Consider the following 20626-nt stretch of genomic DNA (forward strand, 5'->3'; position numbering starts at 1 on the left):
CTGCTGTCGCTACTTTGCTCACGCTTTCTGTTCTGCTGTGCCGGCGTCCAGGCCTCTAAACCGTTGTGCTCGCTTGGTTTCTCTGTTCCGCATTCTTAAGCATCGTTGATGACATGGGCGGCCAGTTCATCCGGAGCTACGGTAAGGGCACGCTAAGGTCCCGGAGCTCCTCACCTCCCTCGGCCGCTGAATTTGACCATGACCGCTGAACCTGACCCTGACTGGCTGAGCCGCGCCGACCCTGGCCCTGTACCCATGACCCCTGCATCCCAAACCTGAACGACGCCCAAGACCTGCAGGCCAGGCTCGATCTGACTCACATTAATTGTCTCAGGGCGGGCCAAGACCCTGGACCCCTGGGCCCTGCACTCTCGAAACACTGAGCCTGCACCTGCTGACAGCTCATAGTCGCTGTCATCGTCGTCCTTCGCCGCCTTCTTCACTGCGCGGCCACCCGCCACCGCCGCTGCCGCCGCCTGCACGCCCAATGGTTTTGAAAATGCCCTAGCATGTGCATCCTTATGTGTGCTATTGTTTATATTATTGGGCGGAGTTTTAGAAGGGCGTTCTGGGCACGGAGACGAAATCTGGCAGCTCCACCCACATTCCGCGTGCTGAAACCTTGGGGACCCTCGACCCCGACGACCGACCCGGAACTTTGAGGGCCCATAACTGTGCGATTATGCCCGGCTGATTGCACCGAACGTACTGAAGGTGCGCACTGTCCTGAATCCACCAGTACTAGCAAGAGTAGGCTGACGGCGTTGCGGGCGGCACGCCCCTGGAGTCCAGAGCAGGGTGATCGCATTCCACGTCACTGGCTCTTGAACTGCGTCAGCAGGTCCCTAATGTAACCAATGCAACCTGTTGACTGCTCCCTCCATTAAGCGTTAAAGCCGCCCTAAAGCGCTTTCGAGCGCCATGTTGCGCGCCCCATCACGCCCCATGAACGTGGCGGCCGCACAAAAGTGGGCAAGAGCTACAACTGCACGGCAGGTGACTGCCTGATTGGCACTGTTGCACATCGCTATCTTATCGAGAATGCTTTCGCTACATGGTGGGCTGGTAGATGAGAAACCCGTGCTGAGCTGTGGTTGGCATCACCACTGCCCCAAACGCTCCGCGTTCCGTGCCCCTTCGAAGCCCGCACTGCTCCCCCTGTCCGCATCTGCGCACGTAGTACCATAACGAAATGCTTTCCAACGCGAATGTGAACGCATATGACATCAGAAGAGATAAGGGGTAACCAGGCAGAGAGAATTGTTCCCCGGTCAAGGGAAAAGGGGCTGAGCCCCTCCACAGTCTGAGACCGAACAACCTCATCGCCCGGACATAGCCGGGGTCGGTTTCCACCGGCTCTGCATTGCGAGTGTGGCGTTGCGGTGTGTCTGTGTGGTGCTATCGCCTGGCCGGGCGCCCGGAGCGTGAGGAATGCGCATCAGCAAACTTCCAGCCAGCCAGCAACTTGTCGGTACAGTAACTCTGGCGTTCGACCAGCCATGCACTTCTGCTCTGCCACTGCAAACTGTCTGCCGTCTGCTTGGGGTATGGGCATCAGCTGCACCCTACGGACCACGCCAACCTGCCTAAACCCTGTCCCATCACACACCCACAGGCGTGTTGCGTTGTTCCAAGCACGTCAATCACAGGTACATAGCCAAACCAGGTGCCTAACAACCGCGATGCCACATCAGAGCCAACCGCAGCCAGACGCAGCACAGTTGTCAACAGCCGCACTTCTTGTCATGCCGCTACGCATGCCCGGCCAGCCCCACCGCGGACCGCTACCAAGACACCAGCCGGCTCCTCAGCCTGCGCGCTTGCGCCGCTTCTTGGGCGGCACTGCGCTCTCCTCATCCACGTGGCCTTTCCCGCCCCCTCCGCTACCAAGATGCGCGCACGCGCCCCCGCGGCCGCTGCCGCCGCCGCCGCCGCCGCCCCCGCCGCCGCCGCCCCCGCCGCCGCCATTCTGCAGCGATGCAGGTCGCTTGTGCCCCAGCAGCATCTCCACCAGCGCGTGACGGATGTTGGTTGCGGAGTTGACGTCACATCCCTGCACCGTCGGGAGGGTAGAGTGAGTGAGTCCCACTGAGCCCACGACTGAGCCGTCAACCAGCCGTTACCCACTGAGACCACGACTGGGCCCCACTGAGCCCCACTGAGCCGTCACCCAGCCAGCCGTCACCCACTGAGCCCATCTGAGCCGTCACCCAGCCACCCAGCCGTCACCCAGCCAGCCGCCTGCCCGCAAAGTGGACTCACCCACACCGTCCCGCAGTGATTGCACACTTGGACTTGGTGAGAACGTGAGCCCCCCATGGTACGACCGCCTGCAGGCAGCGCTGCCTGTTGCCGAGCATGCGCCGCCCGCACTTCGCACACACCTGGGGAGGGAGGGGGCAGGAGTACAGTGTGAACCTTGCTGGCTACCCGGCTACCTGTACACGAGCCCCCACCCACCCGAGCAGGCAGCGAAAATGAGCAGCCCGAAGCGAAAGCAGACATCCCTCCAACTGCTGCTGCTGCCCCCCCGCCACTGAGCGCGCCGGGCCTGAGCGCGCCAGCGCCTGAGCTACCTTCTAGCTCCCCGACTGTGCGAATGACCTGGCGTGGACGCAGAGCTGTTGCCGCGCCCCTCCTGTTGCCTGCTGACGCCGGTTGACTGCGGGGACGGTGCGCTGCGGCCCGGGGCTGTAGATGGGCGTCGCTGAATAATCAAAGGAGTCAATCGAGAATGGCCTGTTATCGAAGATGCTTAAAGACTAACAATGCGAAGCCGAGGAAGCCAGCGAGCACAAAGTTGGAGACCTGGCACAGCAGCCGTGATGGCGGCCGAATCGCTGGGAAACGACACCTGCGACTCTTAAGTGCTCTCATAGGCGGTGCGGGGGGGGGGGGGGGGGTCTTCTCGATGCATCAGCCCGTCGTCGAGCAGGGTAGGTGGGTGTCTAGGTGGGGGTTGCAGGATTCACGCGTGAACAACGCTGGTAGACAGGGGTAAACCGAGCTGCCATGCAACGGGTGCGGATGGGTTTGTTTGGAGCCACGCCTCCATTAGCAGACCAGGAACGTCGCTGCTCCACGTACACTATCACACATACGTACCGTATACGCACAGCAGCATCATGCAGCTTGGGCTCTCGCTGACTGGAGGGCCGGGAGCACCTGCTGCCTTCCAGGGGCCCCGAGCAAGCTATGTTGCTCTTTCTGCCATCACTACAATAGGTCTAACACTGCTCACGTCAATTTGGATTTACAGCGATGGGGTCAGTGCAGTAATCGCGCTGATGGGCCTGCTCTCGATTTACCTGGCCAGCTCGGAGCTGCTGGTGCTGGTGAGTGCAGCCTGGGAGAAAAGGCTACGTCCCTGGCGCGCTGCTTGGTTTGGAAGGAACTATGAGTTGCAACATCCGCGGAAGTCACTCACTGAAGTTGAGCCGCCCTCCTACAGTTCACTGTTTTCAGCAGCGCATCCGTCATTATAGATATCATCCGCCTTTCAGTGTCTACCCACCACCTGACCCGGGGACGTGGATGGCTCCTCTTTTTCGCAATTCTCGAAATGCTCTGCAAGGTGGGTGCAAAAGCTGACAGCAGCGACAGCATCAGGCATAAGCATTGGGCAGGGATGCTAATGGTAGTGGCTTTGCTGGGTTTAGGGTTTCGGCACGGGACCTTGCTGGCGACTTTGCCGTGGCACTGCAAGTGCAAGATGCGGTGTGGATGGATGCTCATTGCAGGTGGCAGGCGCAGTTCTGGCCTGGAGTCTACACCGCTCCTCTACGCAGGGCGAGGTGCCTTACCAGCCCGTGTCGTCTTCCGCTGGGGCGCACCACCAGGGTGGCGCTGGGGGTGGAAGCGGTGCTGCAGGAGGCTACGGGCAAATGCCCTCGGCCGACCCCTTCGCCGGCTACCACCGCCACAGGTGTGTCAATACGAGCCTGGGTGACAGGCTGTTGCCTCACCTTGCAGTATCGCAATAATTTGGACACCGCGACTGATACACGTGCGTCACAGCAGAAGCACGCTCGTGTCAATCTCTATGCGGGGCGGGTTTCACGGGACGGGTGACATGACGGGTGACGGGACGGGCTTGTTAGTGATTGTGTTTGCTGTGATACATGGATGCGGAATATGCCCAGGTCGTGGCTATTGCTGAACTAATGACACATCCCCTGCCTGCCCACTGCGCCTGCCGCCTGCCTCGCATGTGCGCCTGCAGCCGGACGCGCTGCACCCGCCGCTGTCCTCCACGTACCAACCTTTCCCCTCTAGCCAGCCCACATCCGTGGCACACATATGAGTCGGCAACAACATCGAAGCTTCACCCCTCCAGGTGGACAATCCTGGTTCCGGATGCAGCACCTCAGTTCCTTGTGCAGCAGGTGTGTGACTGATGAGTGGCATCAACCCTCGACGGGACACATATGGGGTGTTTAATCACGTTAATTTGACTGTGACAGATCTTGCAGCAGCAAGCTGTAGCAGGTCAGATATCATGTTGCTTAGCATGATTGGGACGGCGATCACAGCATGTATGTTGGCCTTGAAAGATTGGAGTAGAAACCCTATGGGCCATGGGCCACCAAAGGAAGCTTTGCGTGGTCAGCATCTGGGTCAGCCTCGAGGCTCGTGTGTGCCGTGGTGCTGGACAGAGGCTTGAGCAGACGTTATACAGGCAGGCCGCGACTAGGGGCCGTCACTGATAGCAGCGGATATGGATTCAGCAGACGGGTCGTTGTGGGGAATAGACGGGGGGGCTGCAGGCCAGGAGTGGGGCACGCGTGAATTGGGCGTTGCTCACTCAAGCTTAATGAATCGAACGGGCAGACAAATGTGCACTTGATAATTTTCCGCTTGGCAGGGTACAAAGCGTGTGGTCGCCGCTCCGCGATTCTGCTTGACCAATCCACCAACAAAGTCCCGATTCCGGCCGACTGCCAGCGCACAAAGTTCTGGTTCTGAGACACTTTGATAGTTCTCATAGCTCATTACCAGGACCTGGTGCAGGACAACTCCTTGCTCTTCACCACCAGTTTTCGAACTTGTGTTCCTCTGGGTGCTTTGGTGGCCCAGCTTCACTAGTTAGAAAGCTTTTCTCCGCGTAGTCAGCCCCAGCGGCAGGGGGCTTTAAGCGGCGCCGCTTGGAAGCCAGTAGAAGGGAAGCGAAGAAATGGCCGAAGTGCCGCGCAGACAGGCGCTGACCAAGTATGATAAGGCGGCGCTAGCGAAGGAGAACATTAGGAATGACACCTTCATTGAACGTCTGTTCCTCACCTGGGTCTATGCGGTCGTTGGCAAGGGGCGCAAGGGCACCATCAAGCCCGAGGAGCTGCGGATGCCCGGCGACCAGGCCGCTGAGGTGGCCGTGTCCAAGTTTGACGCGGCCTGGGCTGAGGAACTGAAGCTGCGTAACAGCGGCGATGCCACGAAGAAGCCCTCGCTGGTTCGCGCGCTGCGGCGCTCGTTCGGCGTGGATGTGCTGATTGCTGCGGCTTGGAAGCTCACCTGGAGCTGCTTCGTCCTCGTGGGGGCCTTCTACTTCGTGCGTTCGCTGGTGCAGTACGTCACGCCCGTCGAAAAGCAGGGCAACATGTACAATCGAACCTCCATCCCCGGCAAGGGTTTGGGATGGATCCTGTCCACCATGTTCTTCCTGGACTCCATCCTCGTCGGCATCGCCTTGCAGCGCATGGGCGATGCATGTGTGCGCGTGGGCATTAAAATCCGCGCCGCGCTCATGGCCGCCGTGTACCGCAAGACCTTCCGCATCCACAACGTGCACGAGGAGAACGTGGTGTCGCTGGTGGCCACTGACTGCGCCAAGCTGTACGAGGGCGTGGCGCACCTGCAGAATGTGTGGACGGCTCCGCTCGAGGCCGTCGCCATCATTGCGCTACTGCTCTACCTGACCAACGGCACGTACGGCCTGCCTGCGCTGGGCGTCGTGGTGTTCATCCTGCCGCTGCAGTACTACCTGGGCTACCGCATCGCCAAGTACAAGCTGGAGACGGTGGAGGTGTCGGACGCGCGCGTGCAGCGCATGCACGAGGTGCTGCTGGCCATCAAGCTGGTCAAGTTCTACGTGTGGGAGAAGTCGTTCGCCAAACAGGTGTCAGACGTGAGTACGTCTGGGGCGTGAGAGCCGCCGGGTACGGCAGGCCAGAGGGGGGCTTGTGGTGGGCACGTGGGATTCGGGTTGGTGGGGACGGAAGCTTAGGAGGGCTGGCGGGGCACATCAGGCAACCGGCTTGCTGCTGCGGGGGCGCGCTGCCATACAGCACTGAACGCCGTGCTCTGCCCTGTTCATGCAACACAGGTACGCGTGCAAGAGATTAAGCTTATGTCGCGTACGGCCGTCATCAAGACCATCAATCTGTGCGTGGTGTTTGCCGTGCCGCCGCTGATCGCGCTGGTCATCTTCGCCACCTACGTGTTTAACAAGGGCCCCTTCGACTCCACCTTCGCCTTCACCGTGCTGTCGCTGTTCAACACGTTGCGCTTCCCGCTGGTGGTGCTTCCCAAGGCGCTGCGAGGCTCTTCGGGTGCGTGGGCGGGAGGTTGCGTGGACCCGTCCTGCACATGTGCACACGACTAAGGTGTCACGACTGACGCCACCCCTCCTCTTTCCGCTTCGCAACTCATACCTGGAACCCCCTCCTCCCTCCTCCGTGCAGAGGCCGTCGCCTCGCTGCAGCGTCTGGAGCGCTACATGCTGCTGGACGAGTTCGAGGACGCGCCCAAGAGCAAGATTGTGGAGGCGCGCTTCGTGAGTGTGGGGGACCGGATATGGACGCGGCGTTGGCAGCGAGGCAGGGTTGCGCGTCCATAGAGGGGCGCCGCATTCTGGTGCCTGTGCGTGCGAACTGGACTGAGGGTCGGGCACCCAGCCACCCACCAGTCCTTTACACAGACGTTGGGCCTCGCCGCCCTGGCTATTACGCTCGCAGGACAACGCCGTGCTGTCTTACCCAGGCAGCAAAGAGGACTTCCGCCTCAGCATTCCCAGCTTCGAGGTCAAGAGCGGCGAGGTGGTGGCGGTGGTGGGCCGCGTGGGCAGCGGTGAGTCCTGGCTGTTGTGTCGTGGTGGCATTAGTGGAGTTAGTACTGCAGTTTGGCGATTCTGGGAGCCATGTGAAAGCACGTGGTTACTATCGCAGCAGCTGGGAGGTAGAGGTCGGAGCGGTTGCTTCGCAAATGCCTTGCAAGTACAGCCAGCTCGGCCCTGCTACGGTACAGATGGACTACGGTACCGCGTGTAGGAAGGAGGGGGGTTCCTGAGTTGTCAGCTGCCCCGTTGCCCTCATTGCAATTGCAGGCAAGTCGTCCATCTTCCAGGCGGTGCTGAACCACATGAACCTGGAGAGCGGCGCGCTGCACGTGGGTGGCTTAATGGCCTACGTGCCGCAAACGCCGTGGGTACAGAACCTGACGCTGCGCGACAACATCACGTTCGGCCTGCCCTTCGACGAGGACAAGTACAAGAAGGTGGGTGCGCCGGTGCAGAGACATGGTCGCTTGCCCGGAGGGTCCAATCCCCTGACCCGCATTCCTCCCTGTCGCCTGCAGGTGGTCCACGCCTGCGCACTGGAGCTGGACCTGCAGATCCTGCCCAAGGGCGACCAGACCATGGCGGGCGAGCGCGGCATCAACCTGTCCGGCGGCCAGCGCCAGCGCGTGTGCCTGGCTCGCGCCGCCTACCACGACTGCGACCTCATCCTGCTGGACAACCCGCTCAGGTGGGTGGGTGGGCGGCGCAGGGCGAGGCAGGGTAGGGTGTGTCGAAATGAATGGGAGGGGGCGGCGGGGACGTCGACGAGGGGCACACAGGGGCAAGGTGGGGAGAGCATCTATCGCTAGCAAGCTATCGGGCGCGAGGACCATGTGCTTGGTGCAGGGCCCCCTCGCGTTTGTATTACGTTTTGGGGTTTTCAAACATTTGCGCGCCCTGTCCGCGCCCACCTCCGCCGACTTCACCCTCTGTGCAGTGCGGTGGACCAGCACACGGCGCGCCACATCTTTGACAAGTGCATCAAGGGCATCTTCAAGGACAAGGCCGTCATCTGGATCACCCACCAGCTGGAGCTGCTGCCCGAGGTGCGGGGCCGAGGTGGTGGAGCTTTCACAGAGCGGGACGAGAGGGGACGGAGACTTGAATTGGGCAACCGCCCTCAGCGCTACTTGTGCGCTGTGAGAGGTCCCCCTCCCCCTTGCTCATCAGCGCCATCGTCGAACTAGCCATGCCTGGAGGCCCCCTCAAGGCGTGGCCTTTTCTGGCTCTAGCATGAAGAGGTGCGGCCTCTCATTGAGGCGCTCCTGTTCGGCGCTGGCCCCTCTCCCCAGGTGACCAACATTTGCATCACGGACGGCGGCAAGTCGCTGTACTTTGGCCCCTACAACCCCGAGGCGCTCAACAAGCACCTGCCCGTGGACCACCTGCTGTTCGCCACCGTGGAGGCCGGCGAGAGCGGCGTGCAGGTGCGCCTTGAGCCCCGGGCGTTGACATTAGAGGGCCATGTAGAGCAGAGTGCGACTTGTGCAACGTAGAGCGGAGTGCGACGTATGGATGTGGACATGGCGGGAGACTAACGGACTGATGGATGTGAGCGACGAGTATCAAACACTTTGAAGCAATGGGCACATTTTTTCAGTTGCGTGTCTCTGGCCCAAGCAGAAGCCGGCCGAGGGCGAGAAGAAAGACGAGGAGCAGCCGGAAAAGAAGTCCAACACCATTGAGGGCTGGAAGCACAAGGACAGCGACGGCCGCAAGTCCTTCCAGCGCTCGTCCAAGGCCGGCATCCGCCCCAGCGACTCGGTGCAGGACTCGCTCAACAAGCTGGCGCAGGAGGTGGGTGTGTCTGTGTTGTGCCTGAAGAAAGGGAGGGGCTGATTGACATAGAACGCGCATGCCTGTACGGTGGTGGTTGGTGCGGCTGCCATGGCTGCTGACGCTTGTCGGAGTACCGTACCTCGTCAATCCAACACGCATGCTGCCCTGAGTCGCAACTGGGTTGCACTGATTGATCTCAGGAGGAGAAGCAAGCGGAAGAGGCTCGCTCGCACGAGCGTCGCAGCGCGGAGCAGCGCAAGAGCGGGCAGCGGCCGCTGGGCCGCGTCAGCGAGGAGGTCAACCCCGCCGCGCTGGACGAGACGCCCGAGGAGATCGCGGCGCTGTTCAACGGCGTGCCGCGCCGCGTGACAGTGGGCCAGAGCTTCATGGTGTACGTGCGCTCCGGCGGCCTTTTCTTGTTCATTGTCAGCATGTGCATTTTCGCGTTCACGCAAACGGTGAGCACGACTGCCTTGAAGTGTTAATAGCACTCTGGCGCATCCATACACGCGTATGTGCGTGCACACTGTCCAATGGCGCCTAGACTTGCCATGGGAGTGTCATGGGTTGACATACTTCGCAGGTGCGGGCCACGCGCGTGGCACGTCTTACTTTGTTCTGCACGTCATGCTCTGGTTTCCTGCATGTCATGACAACCTACAGGTGCGCATTCTGTCGGACACGTGGATCCGCTGGTGGGCGTCACCCGACTACTTTGGCTTCTACCCCTCCGGCTCGTTCAAGAACTATATCAACTCGGACCCCAAGTACGACACCATGGACGCCGCCAGCACGGTGCGTGGCCGCCACAATTGTGGCGGGCATGGGCGTAGGTGCGGACATAACGAGGCTGCGCTTATCCTGACGCCCACTGTCCGCCCTGGGTGCACCTGCAGGCCTACATCTGTGGATACTTTGGCTTCGTTATGCTGTTCGTCATCTGCCTGCTATGCCGCGACACACTGTTCAGCTTCTGGCACCTGCGCGGTGCCATCAAGCTGCACAACGACCTGTACTTCCGCGTGCTGCGCGCTCCGCTGTTGTTCTTCCTGCGCACGCCCGTGGGCGACATCCTCAATGCCTTCGCCAAGGACATGGACACCATCGACGAGACGCTGCCGGGTGAGGTCGCGGTCTTGGCCGTAGGGGTGTGGATTGCCACCTTCAACGTCTGCGGTGCTCCCGTGCCGTTGCGTCACATAGCGTGCCGTAGGTATACCAACATGCACTTGCGTCATAGAGCTCAAACTCAAAGCCCTTCCTGTATTCCCACGCCTCGCCCCACCCGCATGCAGACACACTGCACATGAGCACCATCTACCTGATGATCCTGCTCACCTCGCTGGGCATCGTCACTTCAGCGCTCTACATCTACGCCGCGCTCACCGGCGCGCTGTTCCTGGCCTTCTTCACCATGCAGCAGGTGTGTGTGTGTGGGTGGTTACGTGGCTGGGGTCGGTACTGCCAGGGCTCGGCGCTGGAGGTGTTGCTGCACTGAGCGCTGACCGTGGCACGCCAACGGGTGCTGACGTGCGGGCTGTCCTGGTACATGCATGTCCTGTCGCCCCGCAGGTGTACCTACCCGCGGCCACCGTTATGAAGCGCTGGGCGGGCGAGACGTCGTCCATGGTCTTCGTGCATGTGGACGAGTCGCTGCACGGCATGGAGGTCATCAAGGCCTTTGACGCCGAAAACTACTTCATCCAGGTGAGACTTCGGGACTTGTGTGCGTGAGCATTATGTCCAGAGAGCAGGCAGCAAGGGGAAGTTCAGAATACCGTATCTAAGCGGTCTTGGTGTTTCCAGCACTCCATCCTGGCCACCTAACTCAACTCGGCAAATGGGAAGCTGGATGTCGTACAGCGCAAGCGTGTACACATCCTACAGAACCCCCACCCCCGAAGCCCACCCTACTCGCGCCTGACATCCCCCCCTACCGTCTACCACTTCCTGCACTAGTCATGAATGTAACCCTCTCACCTGGACCTCTCCCTCTCGCAGGAGAACTTGCGCCGCATCAACGAGAACCACCTGTCCGTGTTCAACACGGAGCAGTGCCACCTGTGGCTGGCCTTCTGGTGCGACTTCTACGGCGCCGTCATGGTGCTGGCTACCTGCCTGCTGTCCGTGGCTTACAAGGAAGACGTGGGCCCCGCCGCCGTGGGCCTGGCCATCTCCAACACCATCCAGGTGCGTGAGCTGCGCATGCCTGTGCGGTTGCGGTGGGATAACCGGACCGTTTACCCACTCCACATGTCATGTGCGTACTGGGGTTCTTGCTATCACTGCAGTCAACTGCTCACTGGCTAATACCATGCTCAATGTACTGCCACAGGTGCTGGTGTTCTTCACCTGGGTGGTTCGCGGCGCCGCCGACACCGTGTCCATGTGGGACGCCGTGGAGCGTATCGCTACCTTTGTCAGCAACGTGCCGCAGGAGGCCGACCTGGCGCCTGCACCGCTGCCGGGCGCGGCAGCCCCCGGCGCCTCGGCCGGCAACCTGGCGGGCATGGGCGATAAGAGCAAGTCGCTGGTGGAGATCAAGGTGGAGGGCGACGGGCTGGTGTCGGCCGACGGCGAGCCGCCCAAAGACTGGCCCACGCAGGGCGACATCCGCTTCGAGAAGGTGTGCCTGCGCTATTATCCCGGCGCGCCCTTGGCGCTCAAGTACGTGTCGTTCCACATCAAGGACGGCGAGAAGATTGGTGTGGTGGGCCGCACCGGCTCCGGCAAGACCACGCTGCTGATGGCGCTGTTCCGCATGTTCGAGCTGGCGTACGGCCGCATCGTCATCGACGGCATCAACATGGCCAACATCAAGCTGCAGAAGGTGCGCATCGTGCCTGTGCGTGCGTTTGGGTGCAAAACTTGGCGCACTCGCAGTGGTCCCGAGCCCATGCGCTAATGCACTTCTCCTGACGCGCTGCTAGAGCGTAGGTCTAGCCTGTAAACCTATCACCTTTGATTGTGGCACGCCGCGTTGCTCTTGGTTCGTGTGCAGGTCCGCGCCGGTATCGCCATCATCCCGCAGGAGCCGGTGATGTTCAAGGGCACAGTGCGCTCCAACCTGGACCCCTTTGGCGAACAGCCCGACGGCGAGCTGTGGCGCGCGCTGGAGCTGGTGCACCTGAAGGAGGCGGTCGCGGAGCTGGGCGGGCTGGACAGCGCCGTGGCGGAGGGAGGCTCCAACTTCTCGCTGGGCCAGAAGCAGCTGGTGTGCATGGCGCGCTGTGTGCTCAAGCGCACACGCATCCTGGTGCTGGACGAGGCCACGGCGGCCATGGACCTGCAGACGGACGCGCTGATCCAGAAGACCATCCGCAAGGCCTTCGCGGACCGCACCACCGTCACCATTGCGCACCGCCTGGACACCATCATCTTCTCCGACCGCATCCTGGCCATGGCGGCGGGCCAGCTCAAGGAGTTTGACTCGCCCACCACGCTGCTCAAGAGCCCCGCCAGCTTCTTCACCAAGCTGGTGCGTAGTGCAATGTGGTGTGGGTGTGCGTGGTGTGTGTGTGTGTGTGTGTGTGTGTGTGTGTGTGTGTGTGTGTGTGTGTGTGTTAAAAAATCGAAACGAAAGCCCGCCCAATGACGCGACGTGTGTGTGTGGAAAAGAGCACAAGGAAAACGTTGCGCAAAGACAGTGTATGCGATGCAGCAAGGCGACGGTTTACGGATGTTACCTGAAGTTACCTTGCATACGCGTGTGTGTGTGTGCGTGTGTGTTGTGTGTGAGTGTTGTTGCGGCCGTACTGCTTTGCACCATCCTAATGCCCTTCATTACTGTGCCAATGTCCCGCCTGACTTGCTACGGTTCCTGGCTGACTGTCTTTCGTGACCTCGGCTCACAGGTGGAGGACACGGGCCCGCATGCGTCCAAGATGCTGCGGCGCATGGCGGCCGAGGGGCCCAAGGACGAGGAGTAAGCGGACCGAGCTGTGTGAGCGACTTGAGGAATACAGCGTGCGACCGTGACATCCTGGACTGATTGACTGGTACCTAACGCGTAGGGCAGTGCTGCGCAGACTGGGGCGTGTCTATGTCTCTACGCATTAAGCTACAACGGCAAGATATGAAAGTGAGATCACGGGTTGATGCAGTGTAGCGCAAGATGGGCGTCTTGTGCAGGCTTGCGGCAGCCATGAGCTGCAGGCGATGTGGGTGTATGCTGGGATTCCTGACTAAGCATCTGGTCGGGTTGGGGGATGTGCCACAGGGCGGGCACCGTGACTGATGCCCGCAGGCTCGAGGGGGAGGGGCTGGCTGTGTAGCCACAAGCCCAGCCGCCGGCGCCGAGTCGCAGCGGGGTGCCCCCAAGGCTCATTTGTGAGCTCTTAATGTAACTGCGCGGGTAGGCATTGAAATGCGTAAATGCAAATGCAGGCACATTGAAAAGCCTGTAACTGAGGGGGTTGAGTTCCAGTGGGCGCTCAGTGTGGCCCTGTGCAGCTAACCGTGATTGAGTAGACGGCTCAGCGCGCTGAGGTGTTTGGCGCATCGGCTGGGTCGGGACACGCGGCGCACACCAAGGACGTACAATTCGCCGCCAGCCTCCAGGTCAACCTGATACTGGCCCAGCTCGAAGGCAGCATCGTCCGGCATCTTCATCGCGGACTGCCTAGCCATGCAGAGTCCGACCGATGCGAGGCGCAGGCAACCGTGATGGAACATGGCAAGGGGCAGGAAAGCGTAGTCCCGATGTGTGTGGCTCCCACCCGTGCCCACATAAATGCGTAGCAAGAAGGGACTTGCGGGGGGGGGGGGGGGGGGGTCCCCCAAAGCTCCGACAGGAGGTGCGAACGCAGCGCTCGTATCTTACGAAGGCAGGGGCGGCGTCAGTGGCCGAATTCCTTAAAATGGCTTCGTTTAGTTAACGAAATAGGCTGCCGCCGCTTCGTTCACCCCCAAAATTTTTCCGGGGGCTCCACCCCGACCCGTACGATGTCGACACCGACACGACACGCCCACTCCTCCCCTGCTTCCCGCCGACCCAACCTCAGTCTCCCGCCGTCAGCACCCATAGATAGAGCCCTTTGAGCCTTCTTACCATATGCCACGCAGGTTTCGGCCGTGGAGTAGCCGCTGGAACCCCTTGTCCTTGGCCAAAAGTGGCCGAAATCCCAAAAATGTCTTCGTCTGTTTGCCGAAAGACCCCCCAAGATCCCGTACCAAGCATGTTCTTGCGTACCCCGTGCAGCCTGAGTAGAGGCATATGTGCGCGCTTGCGGGGGGACGGAGGACGCAGGCGCGGAGGACGCTAGCATGGAGGGCAGGGTTGCGTAGTACGCGACCCTCTCTCCATAATACCCCAGCAGTCTTGACAGCTGTATATATCATACACACAAGCCTCTAGGGCTCAGCCCCTAGCCTTACGAGCCTCGGCTCGTGAGGAAGCGCACAACATTTTCGTTGGCGGCTTTGGCTTTCGTTACTAACTTTTTGTAGCCTTTTGCGGGCTCTGTGAGGCTTTACGACTTGGTTACGACTTGGTTTGGATGGCTTCGGCCTTGGGTGGGTGCGTCGCGCCCTGTTTTCGGCATCGCGCGTTCTGTGGCGGCTGGCCGCGTCTGGGTGGCCGGCCGCGCTCGTTCTGCTCTGTGGTCGCTTTTTGGTTTCGTGTGTGCAGGTTACGGGTGGCCCTGGTGGTCGCTCGTGGCCCGGCGCAAGCTTCGATGTTCCGTGGTGCTCCTCGGCGCCTCTCCTCGTGCCGCCTGGCCCGCCGTCGTCTCCACCGGCGGCCTTGCTGGCTCAGCAGATAGTTAGGTTGCGGGTGCCGTTCGTAGCATGGCGGTTCAGGGACCGTTAGGCAGCAGGTGACGCTGGTCGGGTAGTCCCGGGTGTCGGGTTGTGAGTGCCCGGGCGGCTGTTGCCCGGGCGCCCGGGCGGCTGGTGCTCCTGTTCGCCTCCGGGCGCGCGCGTGCCTGTTTGATGGGTCGGTCTAGTTCGCTGGTGGGGCGGGTGGAGGGCGGTGTGCCCGTGGCGAGGTGTTGTGGTGTACTGGTGGTTTGGTCAGTTTCCGGCTCGGTTTCCCTTTGTGGTGCCTCGGCACCGACGTTTCCGGACATGGGCCTCCGGGCCAAGACATTGCGCGTCTGTGACGCCGACGAGAAAATGTGTGGTGCTTGCGTTTGATGGGGATGTCGGCAGACCTCTGGCCTGTCGCGCCTTGTTGTGCGTTGGTGCTGCCGCCAAAAGACCTAAACGAGATGAGGGGTGTTACGTGGCGGTGGGGCTTTGGCGGGCTTCGGCTTGGCTTCGACTCATGTGCGTAACACTATGAAGGTCGGCAGCCAACCAGGGGGCGGGTGTTGTTTCTCTGGGTCGCAGATGGCCCTTCGCGGCGTGGGTACGGCGTGCCCCCGCTTGTCGGGCTGTCCCTTCAATTGTAATCCGCATCCATAATACGGTATTAATACAGCGTACTAGGATTTCTAGTACAGTACGTTAAACACGTTGCATAATACGCTGGGCCACGAAATCCGGGGGGAAAGCCGGTGCAAACACGACACGCGTGCCCGCACCATGCCCGAATCAGTGTGACTTTGGATTTCCGCGGCCATAGTCTTCTTTCCGGACATGGGCCTCCGGGCCAAGACATTGCGCGTCTGTGACGCCGACGAGAAAATGTGTGGTGCTTGCGTTTGATGGGGATGTCGGCAGACCTCTGGCCTGTCGCGCCTTGTTGTGCGTTGGTGCTGCCGCCAAAAGACCTAAACGAGATGAGGGGTGTTACGTGGCGGTGGGGCTTTGGCGGGCTTCGGCTTGGCTTCGACTCATGTGCGTAACACTATGAAGGTCGGCAGCCAACCAGGGGGCGGGTGTTGTTTCTCTGGGTCGCAGATGGCCCTTCGCGGCGTGGGTACGGCGTGCCCCCGCTTGTCGGGCTGTCCCTTCAATTGTAATCCGCATCCATAGTCTTCTAGCGGAATTTCCTTCATCTTATTATACTCATAATGTTATAAGAAAACACAGCTGCAGTGCGGAGAGCAGCCATGGTTCGCGAACTTCGACGGACATCCTTTCCACCCCTCGCGCCCCTCGCCCGCCACAGCGCTGCCACGGCCCACCACGCTGGTTTCCCCAGCACAACGTACTTTCCCAACGTACTAGCCGACGAGGGCAGCGTACAGTACGTAGTACATAGTACGCGTTCTACGAACTACGCAACCCTGATGGAGGGCGAGGGAGGGCGAGGGCTTAAGAGGGGGCGAACCATTGCCGAGTCCAGCGTACGGTATGTTTACGTGATCACCCCTGGAAGTAACACCGACAAGCGAGTTTATCTCATCTCCCGGACATAGCCGAGGTCGGTTCGTACAGGCACGGCCCGCCATAATGCGTCCAGTCAAGCACAAGCACGTCAACCGCACTCCAACGCACTGCGCGAGCATGTCCACTCGGCTATCCACGCCAACACGCGTGGGGCCGCAGCCCTCTACATCGGCATGACCGCTTACGCCTCCAAACAGCTAGGCACGGGCCGTGTGACATACCTAATCTCGTCGCTGCTCTCCGTGTCTCCGATAACTACGTACCATAGAGCGCGTTCCGCACTTCTAGACAAGCGAACATCCTGCCGTTTCTGGGACGGCCACATAGCCTCCAACATACTGCGGAGAGCCACCGCCCCGCTCAAGTGCCCAAGCACGTGCGTCACTGCCCTTGTCCATCGCGTCTGCGGCCTGCCCATGCGCCGTTACCACCATATCATGGTACTGGATGTACACGCAGGACTGAACCAAGTGCATGCCACAAACACCGCTGCTCTGGCCCTCCCACCCTAGCAAGCCTTCCAGCCAGCCAGGAACGTTTCGGTACAGCAACTCCGGCGTTCGACCAGCCGCGCACTCCTGCCCTGCCGCTGCAAATTGTTTGCCATCTTCTGGGGTCTCGGAATCAGCTGCACCAACCTGCCTTGAAACTGTCCCATCGCACACCGTAGCAAGCCTGGCTTTGCCGTTTGTCCGTGCGCACTACCATGACGGGCGCACACTGCATCCTGTGCAGAGCCAGGGGAGTTGTTCCAATCGTCCGTGTCTCCCCAGCCGCAGCCCTGCTCTTGTCAGGGCGGTACTTACGACTGCCATATTCCCTGCTAACATTATCAGTCCTGACGTGTCTACTCCACCATCTCCGATGCTGCAGCTGCAGCCGCTGTGCCGGCTCGAAGCTTGGGCCCGTTGTCGGGCGCCCCTATGCCGGCCGCCGCCTCCGCGTCGCGTTGGTTGTGCGGCCGGGCGGTCGTGGTGAGCATCTTGACGCGCCGCTTATGCGGCCGCTCGCCCTCGTGCGAGGCCAGCGCCGTGGCACTGTTGAAGTACTTGCTGTGGAATGGCCAGGCGGATAGGCAGGGGACGGATACCCGTCAGTGCGTTACTGACCCCGAACAGGCCGGACTTGATGCGCAAGGGCTGCAGTACAACGAGCATTTGACACATCAACCCACAGCACGCGCCATACATGCAATCACAGTTAAAGGAACAACAAAGCCCCCATCTGCGGCGGTACTGCAGTCACTCGAGCGGCCACACGGACAGACAGATGTGGAGGGGCTGCAGTACAGCTAGCAGTACCGTGCATGCACTGATAGCCAGATAAACCATGAAGCCCCAACTGCTGCTGCATTCCTGCGGTCACTCAGTCGTGGACGGAGGTCACGCGTCACACGGACTCAGGACAGACCGGCAACACGCCCCCCCCCCCCCCCCCACGCGTCCATCCGTGGCATCCATCCCGTCGTTTCCTCCTTCTAGGCCCTTGTCACGACCCGCCGTTCTCACCCGCAAGGAATGCAGTAGTGCTTGCCGAAGCCCGGAACATCCGCGTCTAGCTCCGCCCTGCGGCCACACGCGCATCGAGAGGAGTCAAATAAGGCGCACGTGAAGGCCTGGAGAAAAGCCACGCGTTGGCAGTTCCCACGAGGTTCGACTCGCCACCCAAACAAGCACCTGTGCACAAGCTGTAGGCTACAGCTCACTTGGAAGTTGTGCCCATCGGGCCATGCTTGCCGTCGTGAACTTGTGCCGGCGTCTTGCGCACATCCTCCCAAACCTGGTCGATGTGCCGCTCCTGAAACTGGCCGCGACGCTGCTGTTTAAATGTCTTCCGATGCTTATGGTCGCCTCCAACCTTGCGTTTGCCTACTCCTCCCATTTGCTAAGAGTCGCGCCGGCTCGGCGCTTCAGGTACCCAAACACCAGCCGTTCGTAAGCGTAATACCTCTGACGTAATACCCAAATGCAAATATCGCGTCGCAAAAGCTACACTGGACTGGTTGGGTTTGAAGGAGTTGCGCCGGCTTCAAGGTTTCGAGGCGCTGCAGCTTTCAGACTTTTGCTGCTTTATGCCGTGATAGGTTTGCATGTAGAGGTCTGCGATAATGTTGACATTTGGCACAAGTAGCGCGACAAGCGGCATTGAGGCTGCCACGATGACTCCCATCCCAGTCGACTTCTAGACTTCGTTTGCCCACTTAACCTCCTGTTTCTTCTACTTGTTCTCGAGTATATTAACACCGGGTATGCTGCTTTAATGACCTGTTGCATCGATATCGCACAAAAGAAGAAATAAACGCTCACCGTGTCTCAATACTTCCATTAAAAGGGGTGATTAAAGTGACAAATACACATACCTTGTTTGTTATATAAATTTGTGCTGACAGCATCAGGAGTAGTTTCGCGGAGGAGGACTTCGCGCACTTCGCTCCGGCAGAAAGCTTGTCCTTGAGGATGTGTACAACCTCGAGCCTTCACTCACATGAGGACAGCGTGATACTGCCGCCCATCCCCTCGAACGACGACACGAGCGCGGATCCTGAGGTGCGCATTGCGCGTACGGGCGTACCTTCGCGCCCAACAGTATAGTGTTGACAGCACGCTGGCAATGCCTAACGAGGCGTTAGTATGAGGCGAGCTCTCAAGCGCGAATGGCCCAGAACTCCGTGGCGTTCGGGGACTCTTGTTCTCATCACCATCGGATGGCCCGCGGTCGCGCTGGCATGTTTGATTGCCGCGTCGACAGTGCTGCAATGCGCTGCGTGGAAATTTAGGTTATATACGAGCTATGTTAGCTGCAGTGCCCAAAACGGCGGCTTCTGGACAGTGCCACACGGTACGAGTCCTTCAGTACCCGCGGTTGTCCGTGCCTGCCTGCCTGCCTTCAGGTGTGGGATGTCATCATTGTGGGAGGCGGCGTAGCGGGCTCGGCCCTAGCATACGCACAAGCCAAGGTGCGTATGTTGTACAGGCGCAGTGTGTAGGGATACCCAAGGGACTTCCGCGTTCTAGGGCCTCAAAGCCCAACCTACCGTATGCCCAGCTTCATGCCGTTGAGCAAAGCTAAAAGGGCAGACCTCGCCTCGTGCCCCTTGCGCCGTCACGCCTGGGTTTGCCGCATTTGAAAGAAGGTAGCGAAAGAGGATACCTTACCTGCTTCAGCGTGTGTTTTTTGCTCGTAACTGGCCTGCCCAAATGCGTTCCCGCCACCCACACGCCCAGGCATGTGATGAAGCCGAAGGCACTATGTGCGGGCTCTAACAGTTGTTACTTGCACTGCTTTACCTTAGGAAGTCGTATCGGCCCGCTTTTGTTATTGGTACAGGACGGTCGGCGTGTGCTGCTGCTGGAGCGCGACTTGTCCCAGCCTGACCGCATTGTGGGCGAGCTGCTGCAGCCGGGCGGCTACCTGCAGCTCAAGAAGCTGGGGCTGGAGGGCTGCGTGGAGGGCATTGACGCAATCAAGGTGGGCACTGGCGCTTGTGGGGGGCTGATGGTTGTCGGGGCGGCTGGGTTAGGCGGCACTGAGTTTGTGCATGCGCGCCTTCTACATATCGAACACTGTGCACGTATCCACCGCTTGCAGGTGTACGGCTACGCGCTGTTCAAGGGCGGGCAGCAGGCGGTGGTGCGCTACCCCATGGAGGGCTACAGCGCGGACGTGGCGGGCCGCAGCTTCCATCACGGTAGGATGCGGCATGTGCGGAGCTTCGGGGTTGTGGTGATGGCTGTTGGAGGAGCGACTTAAGGAAGAACGACGCGTAGGTTGGCGCGTGGCCTTGAGGAGTGGAAGGACAACCCGGGCGCTGCTCAGATGAAAGCTGCTCCTTCGGTCCTGACACGCATGTCTCCCTGCCGCAGGTCGCTTCATCCAAAAGCTGCGGGGCGCGGCGGCCAGCTGCCCATCCGTGACCGTGCGGCAGGCACTGGTCAAGAAGCTGGTCAACGGTGAGTAAGCGGGGCGAGCCGCATTTGTGCGTGCGCACTGATTACCATGGTGACCATATTGGTAGTAAGGATGGGTCAAATGAGGGTCCAAACCCAGATCTACAACTGTGAAGTACAGCAAGACCAGCCCTCCGCCTGCTGCATTGATAGTCCTGACGCTGTGTCCGTGGTGGCAATGATCCTGCCACCACGCCTCCCTCCTTTTGCATCAAAGAAATATGTTCCTCATTGCGTTCGCGATTCCCTCTTGATGTTCGCCTTCCCCGCCCTCCTGCAGACAAGGGCGGCGAGTGGCAGGAGGGTGAGGTGGTGACGGGGGTGGTGTATCGCCACTTGCCGGCCGGCACCGGCCCCGAGTCCGCCCCCGTGGAGCGCTCCGCGCGCGCGCACCTGACGCTGGTGTGCGACGGCATGTATTCCAACCTGCGCAAACACCTATCCACGCCCAAGGTGCGTCTGTGGGTGTTGCAACTTGCAGCTGGGACGCATGACACCGCGCGCGCATGTAGGTACGTGTGTGCACATTGGGAGAAACCTGCCGCGGGGCGTGGGCTGTGTGTGTGTGTGTGTG

At 60.5% G+C, this 20626-nt stretch overlaps 5 protein-coding genes across 6 annotated transcripts in view; 3 read left to right on the forward strand and 2 right to left on the reverse strand.

The window, feature by feature from the left end:
- Positions 1-1229: 1229 nt before the first annotated feature.
- CHLRE_17g734580v5 (uncharacterized protein) lies at positions 1230-2755 on the reverse strand. 2 transcript variants are annotated; one of them, XM_043072506.1, is made up of 3 exons: positions 2605-2755; positions 2263-2384; positions 1230-2053 (listed from the first exon to the last, which is right to left on the reverse strand). In XM_043072506.1, exons 2-3 carry the CDS (start codon positions 2317-2319, stop codon positions 1808-1810), a joined length of 303 nt encoding a protein of 100 aa, XP_042914965.1. In that variant the 5' UTR covers positions 2320-2384; positions 2605-2755; the 3' UTR covers positions 1230-1807. The 2 variants fall into 2 exon arrangements, with proteins under 2 accessions (XP_042914965.1, XP_042914966.1); XM_043072507.1 differs by having other exon boundaries at positions 2577-2755.
- Positions 2756-3035: 280 nt separating this feature from the next.
- CHLRE_17g734596v5 (uncharacterized protein) lies at positions 3036-4917 on the forward strand. The gene is made up of 4 exons (XM_001692887.2): positions 3036-3335; positions 3452-3574; positions 3741-3925; positions 4223-4917. The coding sequence occupies exons 1-4, from the start codon at positions 3126-3128 to the stop codon at positions 4395-4397; spliced, it is 693 nt and encodes a 230-aa protein (XP_001692939.1). The 5' UTR covers positions 3036-3125; the 3' UTR covers positions 4398-4917.
- Positions 4918-4963: 46 nt separating this feature from the next.
- On the forward strand, positions 4964-13248 carry CHLRE_17g734612v5 (uncharacterized protein). The gene is made up of 18 exons (XM_043072508.1): positions 4964-6121; positions 6320-6545; positions 6678-6769; positions 6951-7062; positions 7319-7488; positions 7570-7739; positions 7989-8097; positions 8344-8478; positions 8675-8848; positions 9031-9288; positions 9494-9625; positions 9727-9952; positions 10126-10253; positions 10403-10537; positions 10832-11020; positions 11166-11660; positions 11832-12308; positions 12685-13248. Exons 1-18 carry the CDS (start codon positions 5174-5176, stop codon positions 12757-12759), a joined length of 4251 nt encoding a protein of 1416 aa, XP_042914967.1. The 5' UTR covers positions 4964-5173; the 3' UTR covers positions 12760-13248.
- A 2770-nt stretch (positions 13249-16018) lies between these two features.
- On the reverse strand, positions 16019-18208 carry CHLRE_17g734628v5 (uncharacterized protein). The gene is made up of 3 exons (XM_001693012.2): positions 17811-18208; positions 17614-17670; positions 16019-17157 (listed from the first exon to the last, which is right to left on the reverse strand). Exons 1-3 carry the CDS (start codon positions 17984-17986, stop codon positions 16953-16955), a joined length of 438 nt encoding a protein of 145 aa, XP_001693064.1. The 5' UTR covers positions 17987-18208; the 3' UTR covers positions 16019-16952.
- A 107-nt stretch (positions 18209-18315) lies between these two features.
- Positions 18316-20626, forward strand: part of CHLRE_17g734644v5 (uncharacterized protein) — a 7822-nt gene continuing 5511 nt past the window's right edge. Inside the window, exons 1-6 of the mRNA XM_043072509.1 lie at positions 18316-18651; positions 18996-19061; positions 19433-19573; positions 19694-19793; positions 19969-20055; positions 20333-20505. Of these exons, the coding sequence (XP_042914968.1) occupies positions 18562-18651; positions 18996-19061; positions 19433-19573; positions 19694-19793; positions 19969-20055; positions 20333-20505 (657 nt within the window). The 5' untranslated portion in view covers positions 18316-18561. The remainder of the gene's footprint in view (positions 18652-18995; positions 19062-19432; positions 19574-19693; positions 19794-19968; positions 20056-20332; positions 20506-20626) is intronic.

The sequence above is a fragment of the Chlamydomonas reinhardtii genome, chromosome 17 (assembly GCF_000002595.2).
Source record: "Chlamydomonas reinhardtii strain CC-503 cw92 mt+ chromosome 17, whole genome shotgun sequence".
Classification (NCBI taxonomy): Eukaryota; Viridiplantae; Chlorophyta; class Chlorophyceae; order Chlamydomonadales; family Chlamydomonadaceae; genus Chlamydomonas; species Chlamydomonas reinhardtii.

Coding starts and splice junctions, on each gene's coding strand:
- CHLRE_17g734580v5 (XM_043072506.1), bottom strand. CDS start 2,319: ATGGGGGGCTCACGTTCTCACCAAGTCCAAGTGTGCAATCACTGCGGG. Junction 2,054..2,262: donor ATCACTGCGGGACGGTGTGG/GTGAGTCCACTT, acceptor CCGACGGTGCAG/GGATGTGACGTCAACTCCGC.
- CHLRE_17g734596v5 (XM_001692887.2), top strand. CDS start 3,126: ATGCAGCTTGGGCTCTCGCTGACTGGAGGGCCGGGAGCACCTGCTGCC. Junction 3,336..3,451: donor GCTCGGAGCTGCTGGTGCTG/GTGAGTGCAGCC, acceptor GCCCTCCTACAG/TTCACTGTTTTCAGCAGCGC. Junction 3,575..3,740: donor TTCTCGAAATGCTCTGCAAG/GTGGGTGCAAAA, acceptor TGCTCATTGCAG/GTGGCAGGCGCAGTTCTGGC.
- CHLRE_17g734612v5 (XM_043072508.1), top strand. CDS start 5,174: ATGGCCGAAGTGCCGCGCAGACAGGCGCTGACCAAGTATGATAAGGCG. Junction 6,122..6,319: donor TCGCCAAACAGGTGTCAGAC/GTGAGTACGTCT, acceptor CATGCAACACAG/GTACGCGTGCAAGAGATTAA. Junction 7,740..7,988: donor CTGCTGGACAACCCGCTCAG/GTGGGTGGGTGG, acceptor CCCTCTGTGCAG/TGCGGTGGACCAGCACACGG.
- CHLRE_17g734628v5 (XM_001693012.2), bottom strand. CDS start 17,986: ATGGGAGGAGTAGGCAAACGCAAGGTTGGAGGCGACCATAAGCATCGG. Junction 17,671..17,810: donor CCGATGGGCACAACTTCCAA/GTGAGCTGTAGC, acceptor GTGTGGCCGCAG/GGCGGAGCTAGACGCGGATG. Junction 17,158..17,613: donor CACTACTGCATTCCTTGCGG/GTGAGAACGGCG, acceptor GCCATTCCACAG/CAAGTACTTCAACAGTGCCA.